The sequence below is a fragment of the Pseudochaenichthys georgianus genome, unplaced genomic scaffold (assembly GCF_902827115.2).
Source record: "Pseudochaenichthys georgianus unplaced genomic scaffold, fPseGeo1.2 scaffold_223_arrow_ctg1, whole genome shotgun sequence".
NCBI lineage: Eukaryota > Metazoa > Chordata > Actinopteri > Perciformes > Channichthyidae > Pseudochaenichthys > Pseudochaenichthys georgianus.
Window position 1 is genome coordinate 572676 of NW_027262869.1, and position 24947 is coordinate 597622.

General features: G+C 41.5%; 2 protein-coding genes and 1 pseudogene across 2 annotated transcripts in view; 1 reads left to right on the plus strand and 2 right to left on the minus strand.

The window, feature by feature from the left end:
- LOC117441960 (uncharacterized) overlaps positions 1–24947 on the plus strand; it is a 605495-nt gene that overhangs the window by 544004 nt on the left and 36544 nt on the right.
- Positions 1–24947, minus strand: part of LOC117441961 (zinc finger protein 721-like) — a 143217-nt pseudogene that overhangs the window by 105738 nt on the left and 12532 nt on the right.
- Positions 6990–9898, minus strand: LOC139433353 (zinc finger and SCAN domain-containing protein 29-like). Its single transcript, XM_071202318.1, has 3 exons — positions 8993–9898; positions 8619–8727; positions 6990–8375 (listed from the first exon to the last, which is right to left on the minus strand). The coding sequence occupies exons 1-3, from the start codon at positions 9387–9389 to the stop codon at positions 8177–8179; spliced, it is 705 nt and encodes a 234-aa protein (XP_071058419.1). The 5' UTR covers positions 9390–9898; the 3' UTR covers positions 6990–8176.

The following is a 24947-nucleotide window of genomic DNA, read 5'->3' on the forward strand; positions in this document are numbered from 1 at the left end:
TTAGGTGATAGTAGGCTGATTTAGTAACTGGGTAGTCTACCATAGTATTTACATGGAGATAACCCCCTTAAAAACCATGAATTAATAAAGAATTAATTCTGTGTTTACTCCTGTGATTCAAAAAAGACGCTGGAGAGGGGGCGGGCCGGATCTCCATGTAAATCGGAATCGGATCGATCAGGCTAAACTAACCTGTAGCTGCTCCGTCCACACTCACAACAACATCATACAGACATAAATAAAGCAGCGACTGTATTCACCATGACATAGACAGTCTGTGTTTTGCATATCTTTAACTTTTGTCCAGTTTCTGAACAGATATGAGGAGCTGTGAGCTCTGAGTGTGTGCTAACAGCTAACGGCTGATGTGTTGGTCCAATCACGAAGTCATTTCTTGATTGGCAGCAAAAACAACCAATCACAGCAGTGCTTCTCTGGCTGGCTCTGTCCACAAACAATATCACAAACAATAAGTGTTCTCCCTAAGGAATACCCTTTCCGTCCAATGTGAAATGCTGCAGTGTTTTGTGAAATGCTGCGGCGTTTTGTGAAATGCTGTTGTGTTTTCTGAAATGCTGTGGCGATTTGTGAAATGCTGTGGCGATTTGTGAAATGCTGTGGCGTTTTGTGAAATGCTGTTGTGTTTTGTGAAATGCTGTGGCGTTTTGTGAAATGCTGTTGTGTTTTGTGAAATGCTGTTGTGTTTTGTGAAATTCTGTTGTGTTTTGTGAAATGCTGTGGTTTCTTGCACTTCAGGGCTACCGTACAATAGAGATGTTTTTATTTTAAAGTAAATTGAGATGGAACATAGTAAAAACATGTCAATTCTAATGTCCGCCTAAAAAAAAAAACATTACTTATAGTGAAAACCACCCTTGAATGATGAGTTTAGTAGACTAAAAGCTTTAGGAATCCAAACTATAACATATAATAAGTACCCTGTATCAAGATTGATGCAAAACAAGTGAAATTTGACCTTTTAGAGAGGTTTAGAAAAATAAAGTCCACCTCACCTCTGGGTAATTTGGGAACCATCAGTTCCATTTGAACGTTTTCACTGTAAAAATCATTTTATTACTTTGAATTATCACTATAGGTATTCATTCCATCCAAATACAACTGTTGTGAAAAAATAAATAAAATAAAAATAAAACATACTCTGTTATCGTCTTAGGCCCCACGGACCCGTAATCGCGTCATTTTCAGGAAACAACGTCTAAGGAAGCTTAATATTTAATAAACTATGAATATTTTATATCCATAGAATGGGAAAAAAACTAATTTAACTGATCTTTTTCATTTATTTTTTCACAAAAAACACACAATGCTAACAGTGAGCCTCTGAATTAGCCCCGAGCGAAAAATGCTAACCTATTACTGCACCGAAAATCACTCCTAGCTCCCTTATTACTTATCCTAGCTCCACATCCAACACATTGTTTATGACCGCAAGGAGACACAGAATCTAACGGTGCCCACCTCAACACTAAAAGATACAAACTAGCGAGGTTACCAACAAAAACGTACATCAAAACAAGTGGCGCTAGGTATTAGCATTAGCACTGCACACACCCACCGCGTGTTCCAATGAAAAGCATATATATATATAAATAAAGTATAAAGTATAGGTCAACACATTTCAGTATAACACACCAATTGCGATATTACTCACGTTTGACCGTGGAGCAGGGTTTCTATGTACCGAGAAGTGGGTAGTTTAATGAGTCTGTTGACGACAAAACCTCCGCGCACACAGACAGCCAAGGCAAGCTACCTGAATTAAGTCTCTCCCTAAACCGGAAATACCGGAAATGTGACATCCGGTTTGTCATTCACAATAAAGTTTTTCAAAATAAAGGTACATTTAATATTGATGTATCAAATTGATTCAAATGTCTTACACAACACATGTATCGAGACAATAAATGAACTGTTTATATAGTCGATCAACACTGTGTATGTTACTCATTACAGGATAATCACATGGCACTAAATCAGACCGGCTGTTCTCCTCTGTTTACATCCTGCTGGTTTAAATTATGTGTTCTATAGGCTCTGTGCACAAGATTGAGTTGAGTAGTGAGCCATTCGTTTTTTTTTCGTGGTGAGATGTCTGCTGAGAGGTCCTTGTATACCTCGCTGACTTTGAGGACATCTGGGTCTGGCAGCTCCCCCCGCACGGCCTTGTAACATGTACTCCTTTGAACACAGCTACATACAATTACTTAGGACAATATATATTACCTTACACCGTCAGCAACTGTAAACTGCTTTGGCATAGTGGAAATGAACACCATGTCACTCACTCTGCCTGGTTTCACACACTATTAATTACACAAAAGAATTGTCAATTTAATTGAAAAGGTCGTTGATGCAATATACTAAATCAGCTCTTAGCACAAAGGAAATACTCATTAAATCATGGATTGGCTGTGAACACATACTGTTCTATTGTATTGCATAGAAAGATGTGTTACTGTTGTGCTTGTAGTGGAAATACTGTTTGTAGTCGTAGATAGAAAAACAAAGATGGAAAACATTTCACCATACATTGTTTAGGAGTTTTATATGTATTGGGTGTTTATGGTTAATGTGGGAAATTAATAAGCAGAGTTGTTGCTGGTAAATTTGTGTGCCATCATAATAGTAATGTGTATACAGCGTTTCGTGAATATCTGGAAAACTATATGCGAGTAGTTTGGAGTCATTTGAGACATGTAAATCGTCAAAAATGGTACATTCTCTGTTAGCTTACGTTCGCCCCGATTGAGCTAGCAACTATTTTATTCGCAATTTAACATGATATTGGATATGGGCTTAACTTGTCCTGGACTGGAATTTTCCCGATCTATTCCCGAGGAGGTGTTTGCGAAAAAGCGCTTAAAATGCATGAATAACACAGATTTTTCAAAATGGCCGACTTTCTGGGGGGCGGGGCTAATGGAAGCTATTTTGAAATATGTCCGCAATTCCATCAGTAATGTCTGTGGAAAGATTGGGGTAGTTTGGAGAAACTATATGTGACTATCGCACAATAGGGGGCGCTACTGAGCTGGTGTACAAAAATGTACATTTTTTTTGTACAGTCTGGAAAAAGACGTGGGTTGTGACGTGTGTTCCAAGTTTTGCGTCCGAAAGTCATTTTAGCGATTTTGTGGCATTTAAATCGTCAAAATTGGTACATGTTCCGTTAGCTTACGAGCTCCCCGTTTGAGCAGTCGACTATGCATTCGCAATTTAGCATCACATTGGATATGGGCTGATCTTGTCCTGGTTTGAAATCTTTCCGATCATTTTCCTAGGACAAGTATGCGAAAATGCGCTTAAAATGGACATATTTCAAAATGGCCGACTTCATGGGGGGCGGAGATAATGGAAGCCATTTTGAAATATGTCCGCATTTCCATGAGGAATCTCTGTGCCAAGTTTCGGGTAGTTCGAAGAAACTATATTTGACTACCGCACAATAGGGGGCGCTACTGAGACATATTTGCTAAAACGTCCGATTCTTTTCTACAGTCTGGAAAAGGTTGTGGGCTGTGACATGCGTTCCGAATTTAAAGGCCGTAACTCATTTTCTCCCCTACTTATGGCTCGGTACATTTTTTAACCCTTCGATTTCGAGAAAAAACTGAATAGGACACGCCCACATTTTTCATTGGTTGCGACCCTTTAAATCTCAGTTTATACTCACCCTGCCAGTATGTCTATGATAATATATATTTTTTTAGTCCATCGGTTCTTGAGATATAAATTAGTTGTGTTTTTGGCGCCCCCTATTGTTCGAAATGAAGATTGTTTGTTGTGCCTATTCCCCAAGACACACTGAACCTATCCACCGAAATCTGTGATATTTGGATACATTTTGGATGAATTGTGAGCATTTATGTGTAGGCCACACCCTTTTGCTAATACGTTTTGATTGATGTCGGCCACATTTTTCCACACCTCGTGCTCATTTTGCACGGTAATGTGTCTGCCCCTCCATTGATGCTGTGCACTACGTTTGGTTTGGAAAATCAAGAAATTGGAATTTAAGTTAATATTTCAATGTTTTTCACATTATGCTAATTTAAAAAAAATCAAAGTAGGCGGAGCTTCGGGATATGAGAGGATAATATGTAGAGCTGCTCCACCCGGATAAGTGTGCAAAATTTCAGGTCCGTCAGACTTACGCTGCGACTTTGTACATTTTTCGAAACACTGAATTTACACAGGTGGCGCTAGAGAGCAAGTTGAAAAATGTTCTCCCATCGAATCCAGAATGTTAACATTTTCACCGGTCCTGGCGGCGTTGCCAAATGTCGCTACATGAATAGTGTCGTAACCCCCTCAAAAACAGGTCGAAAGTGCAGAACCGGTAACAGAAGAATAATAATACTGACGATTTCAATAGGTCTTTGCACTACGTGCTCAGGCCCTAACTATCTAAACACTCGGAGTCCTTTACCTCACTGAGCTGTAGTTATCAGCCTCAGTCTGACTGGAGAGGACTCTCCCTCCACATCATTGTAGAAACATCTTCTTCTTCCGTTAGAGCAGCTAGCACCAGATCTATGCTAATAACAACAGCGCGTACCGGTGGACCCTCCCTCTCTCCCACGCTCACTCGCACGTTGGCTGTGAGCTGCGGGCGCCAGATAAGCAAACATTATGAAGGTAGATATGGTGCAAAATGTGAGAGTGTGTAAAACCTGATGTGAGCACTTGCAGAAAAAAAATCTGAGTTTGTGTGCTTACATTTACACTTGCATAAAATATCCACGTAACTGTGAACCAAATGTACACTTGTATAAAATACCCACGTAACTGTGAACCAAATTTAAAGTCACAGAAGAAAAAAAAAGTTTTGTAGCTTGTAGAAAAAAAATGAACTTAGAGATGAAATGTTCACTTGCAGAAAAATACATATTTTTTAAATATATTTTCCATTACAACTGCAACTTTATTTATTACAACCTCTCAAATCAGTCATTACAACTTGACGAATCTGCTCTGTGGCAGTATAGACAAATCTGCGGTCTTGACTTGTGCTACACTTCTTGCGATAAATGTGTCGCAAAAGTAATTTTCACCTGTATATGTGGGGGAGCTGTCAGCGCAGCGCCTCCACAGATCTGGCGCCTTAGGCGAACATCTATAATGCCAGTGCGACGGGCCGGCCCTGGTCCCAGGTTACGCTTTAGGAAGTGTAGGTACAACCATAGAGATATATATATATAAACACGTGTTTATATATTTATGGGTAGAGGGTACAGCGCTACATTTCCCGCCCCACCGCAGTCATACAATAGGCTACGGAGAGCGAGAAACATTTCCTCAGGCATCGAAAAGCGGAACCGAAATTCACATGTCTAATACCTCATTCACACCAACGCAACTCCAGTTCAAGCTCCGTGCTAAAGCTATTCAGGTTCAGAACCGGTTCTTCGGTTTAGCTCTGGCTCTTTTCACACCGCCCAGAGTCCGACTGGTGCTGCGTCATTGCGTCATCGTTTGCGTCATGACGTAACCGTTTGCGTCATGACGTAACCGTTTGCGTGCCTGCTTCATAAAGCCAAACCGTGCGGAAACCCCTCACAGCTGACACCGACAACAATGGACGAAACGAAATGGAAGAAATGGGACGACTTTACTACCAATGTTACAGTCGTTACATGCTAAATTCAAAACTGGTTTACAATCCTAAACATCAACGATGATTCAGATTCCGTAGGAGAAAGAAGGTAAATATACGTCCTACTCGATGTTAGAGTTATCTGTTGTTAGCCTCTGCATGCGCCAAGCTCAAACTACCCAGCTTTGCTAAATTAATTACTATGGTATAACATTCAAACTGATTCTCAATGTTATTTCCACAGATCATGTTGAAGCTGGCGGAAAAGTGGAGGTCGCGTGTTATTTGGACACAGCCCAGATCTTCCGACTGGTGGAACACCATTGTTCCAGACTTCTCCCCTCTACAATTCATGCAGAATTTCCGCGTGTCCAGGCAGTCCTTTGACTACATCTGCAACCAGGTCAGCGGCGTTATGGAGAGAAGAGACACAAATTACCGTCTGTGTATACCCAATAAAAAACGGGTTGCAATTGCCCTCTGGAAGCTGGCCACCGGAGGTGAATACAGGACCATCACCCATCTTTTCGGGGGAGGCCAAAGCACCGTTTGCCTCTGTGTTCAGGATTTCTGCAGGGCAACCATGGAAGTGCTGCTTCCACTACATATCACATTTCCTGATGTGGAGAAGTTGGTGGAAATGGCCACATCCCTATTTTAGCACCCCGAGATTATCCCAAGGACTATTATAACAGAAAAGGATGGCATTCTGTTGTTCTACAGGCTGTTGTTGATGGCAGGGGGATGTTCTGGGATGTGTGTGTTGGCGACCCAGGTAGTGTACATGATGCTAGAGTGCTAAAACAATCCAATCTTTGGGTGGCTATCAGTGATGGCGTGTTGCTAGGCCAAAACAAAATGACCATCTCTGGCTGTGATGTGTGACATTACCTGATTGGTGACCCAGCCTATCCAATGGAAAGATGGCTAATGAAACCATTTTTGGACACTGGGAGATTGACCCCTGAACGGCACACCTACGATTACAGGCTGAGCATTGCACGGTCGGTTGTTGAGATGGCGTTTGGAAGGCTAAAAGGAAGATGGAGGTGCCTCCTAAAAAGGAACGACTGCGAGCTGGAGCTCAGCAAAATAATGACAGTGACTTGCTGTGTCCTACACAACATATGTGAGGAACATAGCGACAACTTCACTGACGATTGCCATGAACTTGTGTACGACCAACCCGCTTTACACCCCTTACCAGATAATGGTAGACAAGAAGGAGCTGATGTTAGATCCGCATTGATGGACTATTTCAACATGGGGGACCACTAATATTACTGCAGTTAAACCTGATTTATTTTGTATCATGCCTCTTCTTTTTTTTTTACAATAAAATCACTGGATCAGACTTGAAGTGTGTTTATTTTGTATACAAATCACAGCATCTAGATACAAACAGGTATGAACTATATTCTTATAAAAAAAGTGCATAACCAAACGGTTTAGACTATATTCTTAACTCAAATACACAGTCGGCCAAAATAAAAATAAATGGTTACTAGTCGAGGGCCGGACTGGTTCAATGTTTATTGAAAAACGTATTGAAATGAACTTATTGCACATATAAAACCTGGAACTAACAAAGCTTCAATTGTTGCCTATAAAAAGATTACACATTAAATCAGTTGCATTCCTTTCTTATGGCTCTATCTGCAGCTTTTCCAGAGTCATTTCTGTGGTTTAGACTATATTGTAAAATCAAATGAAAAAAACTATAAAAAGCACATCGAGTTATGAATACAATTGAAACTGGACAAAATAACTACAAATAATATAGAACATTATCATACAGTCCTGGCCTCCCCAAAATCATATAACCATTGTTAACAGCAGTCCTTATTATATATCCATAATAACAATGACTGCTGTTCATCTACACAACAGTGGAACATGTTCATTTAATTATTGGCAATACTCAATCTTATTACCCTTTATCAAAATAGTATATTCTTACTAAAAACTATATTAATTTGACAGGAAAGAAAAAGAAAAAGGATCCCTATCAATGTAGCTTGTTTATACTGATGCTTCTATACTGTTATCAGAATAAAAAACATATTGATCGGGCTCATATATATAATGTACAGTATGTCATATCATAAGTGAATGCCCTGTATTTAAATGTGTGTCAATCTGTGAGTGGGCCTTCTCCTAGGAAGACATTGCAAGTATACATTTACATTTCAAACATCATTTTATGGGCACTTTAAATGATAAGGATTGCACACGAGTAATATTAAACCTGGAACAAACAAAGCTTAAATTGTTGCCTATAAAAAGATTACACATTAAATCAGTTGCATTCCTTTCTTATGACTCTATCTGCAGCTTTTCTGTAGTTTAGACTATATTCTTATAAAAAAGTGATACCCAAACGGTTTAGACTATATTCTTAACTCAAATACACATGCCTATCCGTTTTTTCAATAAAATGGATCAGACATGAATTTTGTTTATTGAATGGACAATAACTCACCAAAAAGTGTGGCGAATATACTATAATTATAATGTGTATACAAAAAAGGTATGAACTATTTACATACAAAAATATGGTCAGCTTTCGTTGTTGGCCTCCATCACCTTCATAAGCCTGTCTACCATGCCAAGCATTGAGTGGCTGTTCTGCTCGATTCTGGTAAAAACTCGTAGGAACTCAGCATTGGCCACATGCACCTCCTGAAGCATCGCCTGGCCCTGCTCCTGAAGCCTGTCCTCACTTTTCTCCAGAAGGCCAGATGATAAATCCCGCTTCCTTTTAACAACAAAAAGAGAAAAATAAAGTCAACACTGTGTTCATGGCATTTTATGAGATGTATATTATATACTGTGTAATGAAATGTTGTATTGTTCTTATGGCTGCAGTTGTATAACTTTAACAACTACTACAATGACTATGGCATGATAAATGCACATGGCAACAGGGAACAGTATTACTATTATAACCACTGTAAACCTTACCCTGTTTGTGTCGGCCCACCGGCTGGATTAGGTTCACCAGAGATTCCTGGGACGAGCTGCTTGTGGGAAAAGGAGACTCTTCATTGGCGAGCTACACGCCGACGGCAGTGGTGATTCCGACACAGTACACTCCAAACCAGATATTTCTGTAAACACAATATAAACACAATGAATCATAAATCGTTAGTGAGAAGAAAGAAGATACATTGGAGGCGTTAGCTGTCTTTGCCATGGGGATACCTTTGTTTATTATTGTTAGCATTAGCATGCTAGGGCTATTATTGGTTTGGATGCACACATCCGGTAGCTGTAGTAGGTCAACTTTAGCTTTATTACCAGGTCTATCGATAGCTACATGGTTTAGTTTATGTTGTAGTCACAAATGAAACAAATGGGTAATGCATAACTCACCGGCATCAAATGAGCTCTGCACACTCAGCGACTCGTCCTGCAACATCGACATGAGAGAAAGCGAGTTCACCGTGGATCCAAAACCACTCGTCGGTCTGTCCCCGAGGACCGAGTCTAGCAAGTCATAATGTGGAATTCTTTTTGGACGACCGCTACCACTCCGTCCGAGGTCTCGCTTTTGTTCCCGATAGTCCTTCTTGACTTTTTTGAATTTGTTGCCAATCTGTTCCACGGTACGGTAAAAACCAGCGGTTGCCATCTCTTTCTGCAATTGTTGGATAATTGCTTTGGACCGCGTACTCCCCTCCAGCTTCCTCTGTACCTCTTCGGAAGACCAGATTCCCAGTAGGTAACTGGTCTCTTCAGTGGACCACTGCTGCTTGTTAAGTTTCTCCATCGTTGTGTACAAACTGGATCAAACGCGGGCTTCTTGTTGTTGTTGATCCCGCCCCCGCCTCGACGTAAGAGTGACATATGCAATGCTTTTGCTCTGGCCGGAAATTTTTTGGTGCTTGAAATGAACCGGATTCCGGAGCTAAGAGGCTGCTCCGCTGCGGTGTGAAGAGGAAAACCCGGTGCTTTTCAAGCTCCAGCTCCGAACCGGCCCCGAAACACCGTTGATGTGAATGAGGTATTAGTGGAGGAAGACAATTGTGACATCACTTACGCGATTAGTCTGGGATTAGTAGTCTTTGTAGTTGCATATTTTTTATATTTCAACAGTTTTACGACAAATTGTGTCTCTTTTGACATGGAAATAATTTTTTAAGATTGACAAACATCATATGTGTAACTCATGGCACTATTCAAACGGGATCGAAAGATACGTTTTCTCTCTCCATTGACTTCAATACATTATTTTTCCGAAATAAGGTCCCATGGACCGGAAGTAGATGGGCGTGACTTCGCCACTCTATAGATGGGAATTGTTTATTGTAAACTGTGAAAAAACCAAAATATGCTTAATTGCGGCTCCTACACTCTTAAACCCCCTACGGTTTTTCTCCTGTGTGAACACGAAGATGTGATTTGAGAGCACTTGATCTAGTGAACGTTTTCCCACACTCTTCACACCAGTACGGTTTTTCTCCAGTATGAATACGGTGATGTGATTTGAGAGCACTTGATTGAGTGAAAGTTGTCCCACACTCTTCATAGCTGTACGGTTTTTCTCCAGTATGAATACGATGATGTGTTTTGAGAGCACTTGATGTAGTGAACATTTTCCCACACTCTTCACACCAGTACGGTTTTTCTCCAGTATGGATAGGGCGATGATTTTGTAGATCACCTGATGTACTGAAAGTTGTCCCACACTCTTCACAGCTGTACGGTTTTTCTCCCGTGTGAATACGTTGATGTGATTTGAGAGCACGTGATGTAGTGAAAGTTGTCCCACACTCTTCACAGCTGTACGGTTTTTCTCCTGTGTGAATACGTTGATGTGATTTGAGAGCACTTGATTGAGTGAAAGTTGTCCCACACTCGTCACAGCTGTACGGTTTTTCTCCCGTGTGAATACGTTGATGTGATTTGAGAGCACTTGATTGAGTGAAAGTTGTCCCACACTCTTCACAGCTGTACGGTTTTTCTCCTGTGTGAATAGTTGATGTATTTTGAGATTACTTGATGTAGTGAAAGTTGTCCCACACTCTTCACACCAGTAAGGTTTTTCTCCAGTATGAATACGGTGATGACTTTGCAGATCACCTGATGTACTGAAAGTTGTCCCACACTCTTCACAGCTGTACGGTTTTTCTCCTGTGTGAATACGTTGATGTGTTTTGAGAGCATCTGATCTAGTGAAAGTTTTCCCACACTCTTTACAGCTGTATGGTTTTTCTCCAGTATGAATACGGTGATGTGATTTGAGAGCACCTGATGTAGTGAAAGTTGTCCCACACTCTTCACACCAATACGGTTTTTCTCCAGTGTGAATACGGTGATGTCTTTTGAGAGCACCTGATCTATTGAAAGTTGTCCCACACTCTTCACAGCTGTACGGTTTTTCTCCTGTGTGAATAAGCAGGTGGCTCTTTAAATGTCCAGATGTTGTGAAGGATTTGTCACATTGGTGACAGCTGTGACGTCTCTCTCTTCCTTTCGGTTTCTAGAACAGACGGACAGAGAAAGAGAGATAGTCAATCTAAAAAGCATAAATACACAAGTTAACACAATAAAAACTCACTTAAAGTGGACCTATCATGCGATATTTGAACAATATATTGTAGGGCCATACTTATATAAAGTATATAAATATAGTTTTTTTTTCAAAATACCAAAAAGATCCTGCATTTTAGCCACGCCTCATTTCGCTCTATTTGCTCTTTCCAGCGCTGTTTTTGCAGGGGGCTGATTCTGTGAGCTGCAGCTGACCACACCCCCTGCAGGAGAGGGGAGTGTGCTTTGAGATCAGCTGCTGGGCTGCAGCGGGGAGAAGAGGGGGAGAAAAAGAGATCTCTGTCCACTTTGTTTTATTCTTATAGAAGTAAGAAGAGAAGTAACGGAGCAGAAACCCTCTTTTTTACGCAGCGGTCCAGACAGACATCAAACGGCGACACATATTCAGTGTGCAGTTACTTTGGCATTAGGGCAGGGATATCTAGATACTTTCCAAGGTTTGACATAATGAATTGTGCTACTTTTAAAGCAAGCAACGATGTTTTCAAATCTGTAATCAAAAAGCTCCTCAAAAACGCTACCGAAGCAGTTCCTGCCGTTACTACGTTAGTTCAAACGGTAACAACGGACTATTTCTCTTAGCGGATGCATGTCAATTTAAATCAATACAACTATTTTTTAAATCAATAAAATAATTTTCTCAATCCATAAAACCATTTAAATTAATATTGGGAGTCATATCGTTACTTTGTTGAGAATGTGGCCGTGTGATAAGCGGGATAATGTGCAGCGACGCGGTCATTATAAATAACACCTTCATGCAGATCTAGATCACTCCGCTCCGCTCACTGATGTCAGTAAAGTGTTCAAATCTGAATCAGTCTGTATCAGATCCGTTGCAGCCCCTTTTTTAGAGATTTGGGGAGGAAACAAATGAAATGAAAAATAAGCCATGTGCAGTAATATAGAAAATTGAGGATGCAACGCATTGGTATGAATCGTGATATCGAATTGAATCGAACCGTTGACAGGATAATCAAATCGAATCGTGAGACCAGTGATGCACAGCCCTAGTATACAGGAGACAGAGGGAGACGGCATCCTGTCACTGCGAGTCTCAGTATACTCCGTTCCTCTTGTGTTTTGTGTTTTGGTCTAATTATTGTCTAAACTTTGTCGTGTCTGTATGAAACGTCATTTTGAGAGACCATGCTTTTGATCCTGTGGATTACATTTGCCTTCTGCAGACCATGTCTGGCCATTCAACTTTCCAAGACACACCTGAGTGACAGCACGAACAGGTATGGCGAGGAGCCCCGGCCTCTGCTACAGCCGCGAGGCTATGCTAGAGCTACGATGCGATCGGCCTCCTACGAATACACCAAGCCATCTGTGCTATTTGTTATTGGATGAAATCCCTCGGGAGCCACTTAGAAACTCCAGGAAAAAGAGACGAGGAAGGACGGGAGGCGTTCAGAATACGGCGGAGATTCAGCCGGCCACCACTTCCATCCATCATTCTCACAAACCTGTGGTCACAACAACGTGGACACACTAAGGACATACACAAGGTACTGTCATGAATTTCTCGAGGCCTCTTTATTATGTTTCACGGAAAGTTGGCTACAATCTACGATGCCTGAATCTCTCTGTGAAGTACCCGGACTCGCCCTTGTTCGAGCAGACAGGGATGCGAACTCCGGGAAAACCAGAGGAGGCGGTATTTGTGTGTATATTAATGATCTGTGGTGCCGATCATACTCAGTAAAATGTAAAACCTGCAATCCCAACGTAGAAATTCTCGGCATGACGTTAAGACCCTTTTCTCTGACCAGAGAATTCGGGTGTATTTTACCGTTTGTTGTTTACGTGCCTCCCAGCAGCAGAGGACACTGTGTTCACGAGCTGCAACTCAGCCACCCCGATGCACCGGCAATAGTGCTCGGGACATGAAGCAATGTCGCCTGGAGACTGTGTTACCTGGGTTCCAGCAGTGTGTTAGGGATCACAGCAGGAAAGCCAATATCCTGCACAAATGCTTTGTTAATGATAAAGGAGCCTATGTGTCTAAATACAGACACCAATACTGAACTCTGATCATAATGTTGTGAATATGATACCAGTGGATAAGACCAAACTCAAGGGAAGTCAACCAGCAAATAAAGTAATAAGGACATGGACAAATGAAAGTAGGGAGCAGTTGAAAGCCTGTTTTGATTGGACAGATTGGGTCATTTTTCAGGAAGGTTCACCAGATGAAATAACTACTGTTACCAAAGACTATATTAACTTCTGTGTTCCCACTAAAGAAATACAGATCTATCCAAGTAATAAATCATATGTGACTAAGGACATTACAATAAGTTATAAAAACCAGGAAAATAGCTTTCAAAAACAAAGACTATGGAGCACTTGAACAGACAGAGAGAGAACTGAAAGTTAAATTGAGGGAATCAAAACACACAGAGAGCTTTTGGGAAATGCTTTTAAAGCCAAAGACCCCAAAAAAGTGTGGGACACCATGAGAACCGTGACAGGAAGGACCTCTTCAGCTAAACCTATTGTGACGGACAAGACATACTTGATCCATACCAATGTGCCTATAAGCAAGGGGGTGGTACTGCTGCTGCTCTGGTTCACATCATCACTAAACATTTAGATAAACGTCACACCTATGCAAGAGCCCTCTTCCTAGACTTCTCAGCAGCAACACAATACAAGCAGACATCTTGGTGTCAAGAATGGCCAAAATGGAAGTAAATCCATACCTGATTTACTGGTATGCCGCTTTCCTCACCAGGAGAGAGCAACTTGACCAAACCCTGACATCACAACCAATGTAGGGGCCCCAGGGCTGCGGGAGTTCAGCTGTGCTCTCAGCTTCTTTTAGCTTCTTTTGATGACTTTACTGAACTGCTGTCTATAGTGTGTTTTGACTTTGACCATCTAGTCATTGTTGGTGATTTTAACATCCATGTTGACAACCCCCAGGACAGAGGGGCTAAAGAACTGTTTTGTCCAACTATAGGCCCATCAGTATCTTACCCATAGTATCCAAGGTATTTGAGAAATTGATTGCCAAACAAATCAATCTCAACAACAGCTCCTTTCCACTGCATCCAATGCAATTTGGATTCAGGGCTAATCACTCAACAGAAACAGCGACATGCTTCTTCGTGGAGAAAGTTAAGGCATCAATGGACAGGGGTGGGGTTGCGGGGGCCATGTTCCTTGACTTAAGGAAAGCTTTTGACACTGTTATTCACAACATCTTATTGCAAAAAATACTCAACTTAAATGTTTCTATAGAATTCACCAACCTCTTTAATTCGTATCTTTCATCCCGCTCCCAATGTGTTCAAATTGAGAACCATAAGTCTAGTGTTTGTCAACTGGAGTACCGCAGGGCTCTGTATTGGGCCCAATCCTGTTTAGTGTGTACATAAATGCTCTGCCTTCTGTGTGTGGAGAATGTGATGTATTAATGTATGCTGATGATGCAGTTGTTTTTACTCATGGCAGAACTGCAGAAGAGGCTGCTACCAAGGTCCCTGATGTGTTGGAGAATATTACATCCTGGCTTAATAATAATTGTTTGCAACCAAATGTCTCAAAGTATGTTCTTCTCCAAGGGCCACAGCATTATAACAGAACAAGATGTTTTCTTTTCTGGAAGGAGACTTCAGGTTGTCTCGGAGTACAAGTACTTGGGAGTACATATTGACACAAACCTCAATTTAAAACCCATATCAAAAAGGTCTGCAATAAAGTAAAGTGCAATCTGTCAAATTACAGATACATTAGAAACTTCCTATCATTTGCAGCAGCTGAGCTATACCTTCACTCCATGGTCCTCTCCCACATCAGCTACTGTCTGATCAGCTGGTCTGATGCTCACTCTGCAGCTCTAAGGCCACTGGAATCACTGTATAAACAAGCACTCAGAACACGAGACACAAAGCCATTCCGGTATCATCATTGTCACATTGTTAAAAAGTATAATCTGTTCAGCTGGGGAAATCTCATGGTTTACAAAAACATCTGCTTAGTTTATAAGACCACTCGTGGGTTGGCTCCTCCTCCTCCTCTGGCTGCATCAGCCTAAAGCCCACCTCAACCAGGGCTACTCGAGGTGCGGCTAGGGGAGACGCACCATCCCATTTAGGAAGAGCGCATTCAGCCAGGCTGTCTTTCATTCCACGCATCCCATCAATGGAATTCAATACCTCAACCAATGAGTCCTCATCCTACTACACATTCAAGCACAGTGTTACAAAGTGGCTCTTTAATAACCAACAGTGTCAGCACTGATGTGTGGGTGTAGGTGTGTGTAGGTGTGTGTAGGTGTGCGTATTGTACATTTTTTTATTTATTATCATGACTTGTTCTTATCTGTATTCAGTGATGTCATCTATTGTAAATGTGTACAATGGTATAACAATGTCGTGGTATTTTTATTGTTGCTTTTAGGATGTCACCATCTGGCAAAGGGACTATCGGTGAAAACTAGCCTGTTGGCTAATCGAGTACTTTTACATGTTTTTAATATGTTGCTTAATGAACACTGTCCCTTGTTTTAAATAGATCAATTCAATGGACTGACTCGGCATGTGACGGAGCCCACGCACAATAAGGGGCACACTCTGGACTTGATTATCTCAAAGGGTCTGGATATCTCTGAGGTTGTGGTGACTGATGTTGCGCTCTCTGACCATTCCTTTGAGAGCTCTATTTCTGTTCACACAAATGGTCAAAAAGAGGTAACCACAAAGCGATATTTAACTGAAAACACTAGGGAAATGTATACTCAGGATGTTTCTTCCGCACTTGCCCCCTCAGTAAATGAGCTAGTAGATCATGTCATTCAAAAATAAAAAAATGTTATAGATGCCATTGCTCCAACTAGGGTAAAGGAAGTGACTGGCAAGAAAAGATCTCCATGGAGAAAGGCCATGACCGTGAGAACAGAAAAAAGAGTGTCGAAAAGCTGAACGTAGGTGGAGAAAAACAAATCTCCAGGTTCACTTTGAAATCTACAAAGAGAGACTTGGCTTTTATCATTTGGAATTGTAAATTGCACGACAGTCTTTCTTCTCTGACATCATTGCCAAAAACAAAAACAACGCACGTGCCTTGTTTGCTACCGTCGACAGACTAACTAACCCCACAGTGTCAGTATCCCCCCATTCAGAAAATCAGACCAGCAGTCAGTGCCTCTGCATCAGGTACAGCAGGTGTGTTGCCCCTGTGTCCACCTAACATCAATACAAACACCATGACACAGTTCCATCAGATTAATGATAAAAACCTGGAGGACATTATTCAACTTCTGAAATCCTCCTCCTGCTGCCTTGATATTATTCCAACAGGGTTTTTCCAAGATGTTTTTCCTTGCATGGCCTCAGATCTACTTCACATATACCTCATTCACACCAACGGTGTTTCAGGGCCGGTTCGGAGCTGGAGCTTGAAAAGCACCGGGTTTTCCTGTTCACACCGCAGCGGATCAGCCTCTTAGCTCCGGAATCCGGTTCGTTTCAAGCACCTAAAAATGTCCGGCCAGAGCAAAAGCACCACATACGTCACGCTTACGTCGAGGCGGGATCAACTCCTGAACAACAACAAAAAGCCCAGTTTGTACACAACGATGGAGAAACTTAACAAGCAGCAGTGGTCCACTGAAGAGACCAGCTACCTGCTGGGAATCTGGTCTTCCGAAGAGGTACAGCGGAAGCTGGAGCACAATCGGCCATTGTTGTTGTTGTTGTCGGTGTGAGCTGTGAGGGGTTTCCGCGCGGTTTGGCTTTATGAAGCAGGCACGCAAACGGTTACGTCATGACGCAAACGATGACGCAATGACGCAGCACCAGTCGGACTCTGGGCGGTGTGAAAAGAGCCAGAGCTAAACCGAAGAACCGGTTCTGAACCTGAAAAGCTCTAGCACGGAGCTTGAACCGGAGTTCCGCTGGTGTGAATGAGGTAATAGTAAACAAGTCTCTTCACTCAGGTGTTTTTCCACAGGCTCTTAAAACTGCAGTCATTAAACCGCTCTAAAAAAACAATAATCTCGACGCTTCAGTAATGAACAATTACAGGCCCATATCAAACCTCCCTTTTCTAGGTAAAATCATTGAAAAAGTAGTTTTTCAACAGTGGAGTAATTTCTTGCATTTCAATAACTGTTTTGAACGCATTTCCACTGCAGGGCCTCGCACGGCTTAGTACGGTATAGTTAGGCCTTCTGTGTGTGGAGAATGTGATGTATTAATGTATGCTGATGACAGTTGTTTCAAGTACAAGTACTGAGGAGTACATATTGACACAAACCTCAATTTCAAAACCCATATCAAAAAGGTCTGCAATAAAGTAAAGTGCAATCTGCCAAATTACAGATACATTAGAAACTTCCTATCATCTGCAGCAGCTAAGCTATACCTTCACTCCATGGTCCTCTCCCACATCAGCTACTGTCTGATCAGCTGGTCTGATGCTCACTCTGCAGCTCTAAGGCCACTGGAATCACTGTATAAACAAGCACTGGCTAGAGCTTGTACTGGCATATGATTTGATTGGCTGACGCTTCTACCGAAAGCTTCAGAAGCTTCAAAAGTTGAACATTGCTCAACTCTTGCAGCCTGAAACGCCAGGAAAGCTCCGCTCTGCTTCCCACAATGCAGTTCGGCGAAAAGTGACGTCACCCCATTCAAAGTGAATGGGCAGACGCGTTGGAAACCGTTTTTGAAGCTGACGAAGCTGTAGTGTGGACGGGCCGTCAGTCAGAACTGCACCCCTGTCAGACGAGACATATACCAAGTTCGGCTCGTGTTGTGTTCAAGGACCCTGACCTTGGCTAGGAAAAACAGGCACTCGCTTCTTTAATTTTTTTGCGGTCTAGATTTCTCTAATTTTTTTCTTGTGTTTATAAATTACCTCGAGGGACGTACCAAATTGTCTCGCGGGCCATATACGGCCCGGGGGCCGGAGGTTCCCCACCCCTGGCTTACTGCATGGCTATTGAGACCACACAAAGGTTCGCAACAGGCTCACAAATGTGAGAGTGGAAAAACTGGTTGGCATTCGACAAACCTAAGGCTCTTTGAGCCGGAGACAGAGCCATCCTCAACAAGGCTGGACAGTGACACTGCAGAGGAAGAGTGTGATGTTGATGAGGCCCAGGAAGAGCCCGTTGACTGAAAGGGTTTAGCCAAAATGCAGAGGATCGCTTGAAGGAAGATGTGCATGTTTAATGGGACTTTGTGGAGGGAGAAGGGCTCTTTTCATTTAACATTTTGAATGGGACTTTGTGGGGATCTTTGGATTGGGGTGCATTTTTGTTCATTTTTTAATGAGTGGGGTTGGGGGGATGAGTAACATTTAACTCAAAATTCCTGTTTTCGGTCTTCAATGAAACAAATAATTGTTCGATCAAATAATTAAAACTTGTTCTGTTCTACTTTTAAAAAAAAATGTAAAAAAAAAAATCTGTTGAAATGTCATGTTTTTCTGTTTAATTTTGCATCGAATATTTCCAAAATTCCCCAGCTTAACTTCCCATGGAAACGTTCCACCCCTTTGCAACCCTAGCGGTAACTATAGCAGCGTTTCTCAAAGTGTGGGGCGCAGAGATGTGATAGGTGGGTCGCGAACGGACGGGAGATTTCTTTTTTTTATTTAAAAAAATAAATGTTTTGGACCCCAGGCCGGAATCGAACCTGGGTCCTCGCGGGCGGTAGTGGATTATTACAGCCGGAGACTCGCAACGGCGGTGGACTTTCACAGCACTGCTGCACCGGACCTGCCGGAGCCGCCAGAGCCTCGCAACGGCGGGTGTTTGCGGCGGCGGATGCGGTACCGGCACAGCGGCGCTGTGAAAGTCCACGGCCCACCTATGCCAGAGCCAGCGGCCCAACGGGAAAAGTCCCGAATCTTCCGATGGCCAATCCGAGCCTGCTCACACACACACACAACTGAAACCAAAGTCATTTGCAGACATATGTATAAATCTCTCATACACACATGTGAAACGCTCTCACACACACAGACACAACCGCGTTGCAGTCGGGAAGAAAATAGATGTGGAGCGGCACCTCACCACTTCATAAGGAGTTTAACCGTGACACTTTTCGAAATCCCGTTTGTGTCCCCCCACTTTACAAATAGGCCTATGTTTATTATTATCTTTTAACGCAAGCCATCATCGCCACGGAGAAGCACACAGCCTCTGTGAGCGAGCGAGACAGAGGGAGAGAGAGAAAACACACCTTTATCTATTTAATATAGCCTAGTTGTACAAAATAAAGTAAGAAATCATTCCAATGTGTACTATAGGACAGTAAACAGTTTACAAGGAGAGTGATTAGTAAAATATGTATAAATAAAAAGAAAGAATGCTAACTAGGTAACATAAGATAAGAATGAACAAGTTCAAATGATTTGTTATTGGTTGTGATCATATTCTAAAGATGTTTGGATTATTGAACAGTATACAGCATAGAGTGTTGAGAGATGTATCCACAAATTCTTGTTGTGCTCAAAGTGCACCAGATTGATGCTTTTAACTTCAACATTTAAAAAAAAAAATCATACATTTTCTTTTCACTGCAAACGGGTCCCACAGACCCAAACAGCACACAAAGGTTAAAGGGAAGCATATAATAATGTTAAAATGTGCTAAATATATACACTGCAAAAAAACTGAAAAAGAGGAGTAAAAGTAGCCCCCGACTTGTTTTATGTTTTGAAAGTAGCCCTCACCCTAAAAAAGGTTGGTGACCCCTGTCATAGGACCATACATTTGACCATTTTAAGCTTGGCCTACCATTTTATTGGAGCGGCAGGTGGCGCTTGAAAAGGCCCACCTGTTCAAAGTGGGCAATGCCAGAAAAAGTTTGAGAACCACTGAACTATAGTAACGCAGAAAAAGAACACTCAAAAAACCCCACAATATTAATCTGAACGAGAGACGAGTTATTGTTATTACAACGTGACTTCACTATTATTGAGCAACTCCTTTTGTTGGGTCATTTTATTGGGTTAAGTGCATTGTCAGAATAAGTGAGAAATGGATGTAACTTCTGTTGGACAGCCATCATACATGCTGAAGAAATATTGACTGAATGTATGCAATATGTATGGCATTCATAATTTATATCTAATTACATTAACTGTGAATGTCCTTCATTTTATTTCAAATCACAAAATATTTTATTAAAGATATTTGAGACGTTTATGACTCGCGCATGCACGATGCAAATCGGGCAGCCGTCTAGACGTCAAATGTCCCATTAGAGTTGCCGTATGGAGTTGTCAAATATGGCGGACCTTCTCGCACATGCGCACTGCAGATCGGGCAGGGCTGCAGATCGGGTAGTGACAATGTGAACCACAAAACCAACATCAGCCGTTAGCTGTTAGCCCTCAGAGCTCACAGCTCCTCATATCTGTTCAGAAACTAGACAGAAGTTAAACAAGTACAAACCACAGACTGTCCGTGTCATGGCGAACACAGTCGCTGCTTTATTTATGTCTGTATAGGGCGTTCCGAGCTGAATAAGGGCGTCAAATGAAGGCAAGACGCTCGCCTGGCGGAAACGCTGGAATTAGGAATATCTTGTGATGAAGTGCACACTGACCTGAGCTCCAGGGGCCTCCTTCTTCTCCTCCATGCTGCTCATCAGCTGTCCTGATGAAGACCACAGAGCTGCTTCATTATTAATATAATACAAATATTTAGATATAATTCATCACAAACTGTCAGCAGTGAAGAGGAGGAATTCAAAGAGTTTATTCAATGATATGTTCTATTTCTAGATGCTTCTATGTAGTGTTTCATCACACCACGTGCAGTGCCTTGTCTCATCTATGCTGCTGTGATGTAAACATGGTCCAAATGGATCCATTTGGTCCATGTGATGCTAAGCAGAAGAGAACATGATAGAAAGGTCAGATAGTTATTAAGGTTACATGCACATGACTTTAACCATTACGATAACAACTTGGTTTTCTGTGTAAATTATTATTAATATAATACAAATATTTAGATTCATCATAATCTGTGTAGCAACTTACATTCTAACTTACAGCTCACAGTTAGTTCACTTTTAATTCATTAAAATGACTTTATTCACATAGAAAGTGACATTAATGGATGTTTGAACCACGGTTATAACGCTATCCGTGTGAAACTATCACTAAGTTAACACAGAAAGCAAACATTAGCTAGTGAGACTGTTTAATGTACTCCATGTATACAGTATTTTCTGTATATTGTGTATTCTTTAGATACTCTAGTGATATGTGTCCTGTGTGTATACTTGCTGCTAATGCTTCATTTTTATTATCTTATTGCATCTTTTAAATATGTTTAACTCCTGTAATGCCTGAAAACACTTCTGCTGGGACACAATCATTCCCAGTTTAAGATAAATCATTATTTAAATAAAGTATATCTATTTATCTAATGAGCTAAACCGTCGCTTAGCTTAGCGTTAGCAGCTAACTGAAGAACCCCATTCATTTCAATGGGAAAAATGGTACGTCGTGGTGAATGGCGATGCTATTAAGCTAGTTAGCATACATTTAAAACCATATCTATGGTAAAGAGCACCAACACAACAACTCAAACCGTCTTAAAGACAACTGGTGTAATAAATAACTAACATAAAGTCAGCTGAGCATTACAAATCAACTGTTACTCCCCAGAGCCGAACTGGAATAATAACTGTAGCTGTTAGCCGATAGCCGTTAGCTTTCAAACTGTAGCTGTTAGACGATAGCTGTTAGCCTTTATTTAAAGATAGTTTGAGACTATTTTTGTCGCACATTTAAAAGTTTTTTTGTGAGTTTCTTTCTTCCAAGATTATAGCTGTTGTGTTACATAAAATAACTTCTGATTCGTGATTAACTGTAAGCTAAGAGGTGTAATGAATGAAACCTCTGCATGTTTTTAATCCACTCACCTCTTCTTTTCTCCTTCTTCTCCTCTCGGTTTTTGAGGATTGCAAAGAACTTTAAAGGTGCATCTTCTTCTTCTCTCGTTTTCTTCTTCTTCTTCTCTCGTTTTCTTCTCCTTTCGTGTTTATTGGCGGTTGGCAAACCAACTTGTAGGTGCATTACCGCCACCAACTGGACTGGAGTGTGGACAAGAGACTATGCAGAAAACAAGAAACAAAACAAAGAACCAAAACTCTAGATTATTTTAAAAGTATCAATTTCTCTTAGAAACGTAATAATCTCACAATATATATTGCCTGATGTTTTCCCTAACAGCCCTGATAGCGACAAGTGATGGAATGTTGCTTTCTTCAGTGTCTGGAAAAGCACATTTCTCTGAGTACTATATTTCCTGCAAAGCAGTAAAACATGCTCAACAGCTTCTGGCTGGCTGCAGTGTATACACTTTCCGGTTGGATGCTTTCCTATTATACTTAAAGTATGATTGAGACCTGTATGTAATGGAACTCTTGCCACTATAGAGCGGGGTTGACGCAATCCAAAACAATAAGCAGCCGAAGGTTTTCAGTCAAAAAATATACAATTTATTAACAACAAAGTATTGACTTAAATAGTCTCAAAATATTATACAGTATTTCGGCGATATGCTTTCCTAACTAAACTATACTTTGTTTGCAGTCCAATTTGCAACACCAATCTCTGTCTGCAATTTGCGGTCGAAAAACTGTTCCGCTCCCCGTCTCATCAGGTCTCCGAGTCACCTCACTTAAATACACACCGGAAGGTACAAGGAAACAGATCATATTTACGATATCAAATTAACAATCATTTCATCAAAAACATATTCACCATGGCAATATAAATCCTTTTCCATCATTACATCATTTATCAAATTATGACTCGAAATAATAACTTTGTGGCTCTAACATACCGGCCCCTAATTGTTGACGCAGTAGCAAAACAATTAATACATTATAATAGAGCCACAAAACAAGCAGTTACTCAAAATGTAACCGTCATCAATATACAATCATTGTCATAGTTCATAGTCCAATGTTTGTGTTTGGTGTGTTTGCATGAGTTCAAGAGGAAAGGGGAGGGGCATGTGTGTGTGTGTGATACTGGGTGTCAGAGGTTACTAGCACATGACACCTTGTGTTCAATCAACTGCTTCCAGAAGCAGACAGAGCTTGTCAATTGGTCGCTGTAAGGTGCTACTCTTGGTTTTCACCAAGACACTGCGGACAAGCCCTTTGGACCCTGACAGTGTCTGTATCACCCGGTGCTGTGTTATCCACGATGACCACGAGGTCATTGGGGCGAAGGTTCCGTTTGGGGTTGTGCCATTTGAGTACAAGTCCTCCTTGGGAAAGAGTCCAGGTGGGCCCCCTGGAAATGAAAAGTTTATGATTAAACTCGCCGTCGAGGAACAGTTTTAACCATACACATACACAAATCGTACAAGTACCCTTTAAGTTATGAAGTTATAGAAGCCTTACCAAGAAGAAAGAATACCGTCGTTTGTTATTTGATTTGAGTTTTGCCTCTTTGTTTTGAATATTGTAAAGGCCTCTTTTCTTTGTTGCATGTGTAAAAGTTTGTTATTTTATTTTGAGCAAACACATCGCAACATCATCCAAACCATCGGAGGCCGAGTAACTCTTCAACTGTAAGTAATATAAAGGAAAGAAAACGAGTTAGAAGTGTCTGTTTAGGCGTCTAGTGGCTTGATAGAAAAACAAGGAATGAAGCCACGACAATCTTTCTAGTCGGACCCATTAGAGCGTAAAAACTGTAGCTATAAGTATCTGAAATAAATATGTACTGAAAGAATAACTGCATGCATTGTTTCTTATGCGCAATTACTTCATTCTGTCTTTGTGTTTTTCGTCCTGCATTTATTGGGCCCCCCTCAGAAGATAACTGGCCCCAGTCAGAATATAGCATGGTGATGCAGTTGGTCCTCTAACCTGTAGCCTTTGACCTGATGAGGCGTTCTCTGCCGGTTATAAAGGAGCCATGAAAACACAACAACTTCAGTCTAATACAAAAATAAATACATTTATGTCATCAAGTTGTTTTATTGAGCACATTTTAACAAGGCATAAATAAATCAATAAGATATCGTGCAAAGGAAGCATCTTATAAAACTACTTTTAAATGCAGTAAAGAAAAAGCCAATACAAATTAAAACAAGATGAATTGTAATAAAAAAAGGTTGCCCTGCTCTCCTCTGTGTTTCAGTCCAGGTCTCTAAGCCCCGCCTCCAGCCCCTGGTCTCCCTGATGGAGGGCTCCACCTGTCGGGGGGGGGGGGTCCGGTGTAGCTCACCTGTGATATGTGACTTCAAACAACCAAAAAGAAACATCAGCTGCAGGGACGCGGAAAGTCAGTCAGAGTTGGGGGTGCGGGTGGGGGTGCCTCGCAGCAGCGAAACTGTGGCAGCAGCTTGTGAGAGCAGCGCGTTCATCGGTGTTCCTTGTCATGCTGCCAGCTTGTTGACGGCCTGTGTGTTGATGGGACTTCTCATGCTCCCTAAATGTTTCCTCTGCCTTTCTCCAGTTCTTAAACCGTGCTTTCACAAAACTCCCATCCCTGATCTTGCGCTGACGAGCTTCTTTTCCATAGCAGAGCAACAGAAGAAGCACACTGCATGATCCCTTTCTCTTATCGTGAAGCTTTTTAGAGACTGCTTACACTGAAATGCTAACTCAAACACACTCAAAATAAACCTTTTGTATTGATTTGATTAGTGAACTTTTTGGCGTTGCAGTTACAACTCTCCGCCAGCAGGTGGGGGTGCTGCAGCCCCCTCAGCACCCCCCCTTCCCACGGCCATGATCAAATGACTAAAGAAACATCAGAGAGAAGCTGAGTTACT

Bases quoted from the DNA above. Each gene is read 5' to 3' on its own strand.
- LOC139433353 (XM_071202318.1), bottom strand. From the start codon at position 9,389: ATGGAGAAACTTAACAAGCAGCAGTGGTCCACTGAAGAGACCAGTTAC. The intron at 8,728-8,992 runs GTGAGTTATGCA...TTGTGTTTACAG, and splicing joins GCAGAGCTCATTTGATGCCG to AAATATCTGGTTTGGAGTGT. The intron at 8,376-8,618 runs GTGAACCTAATC...TGTTGTTAAAAG, and splicing joins GCTCGTCCCAGGAATCTCTG to GAAGCGGGATTTATCATCTG.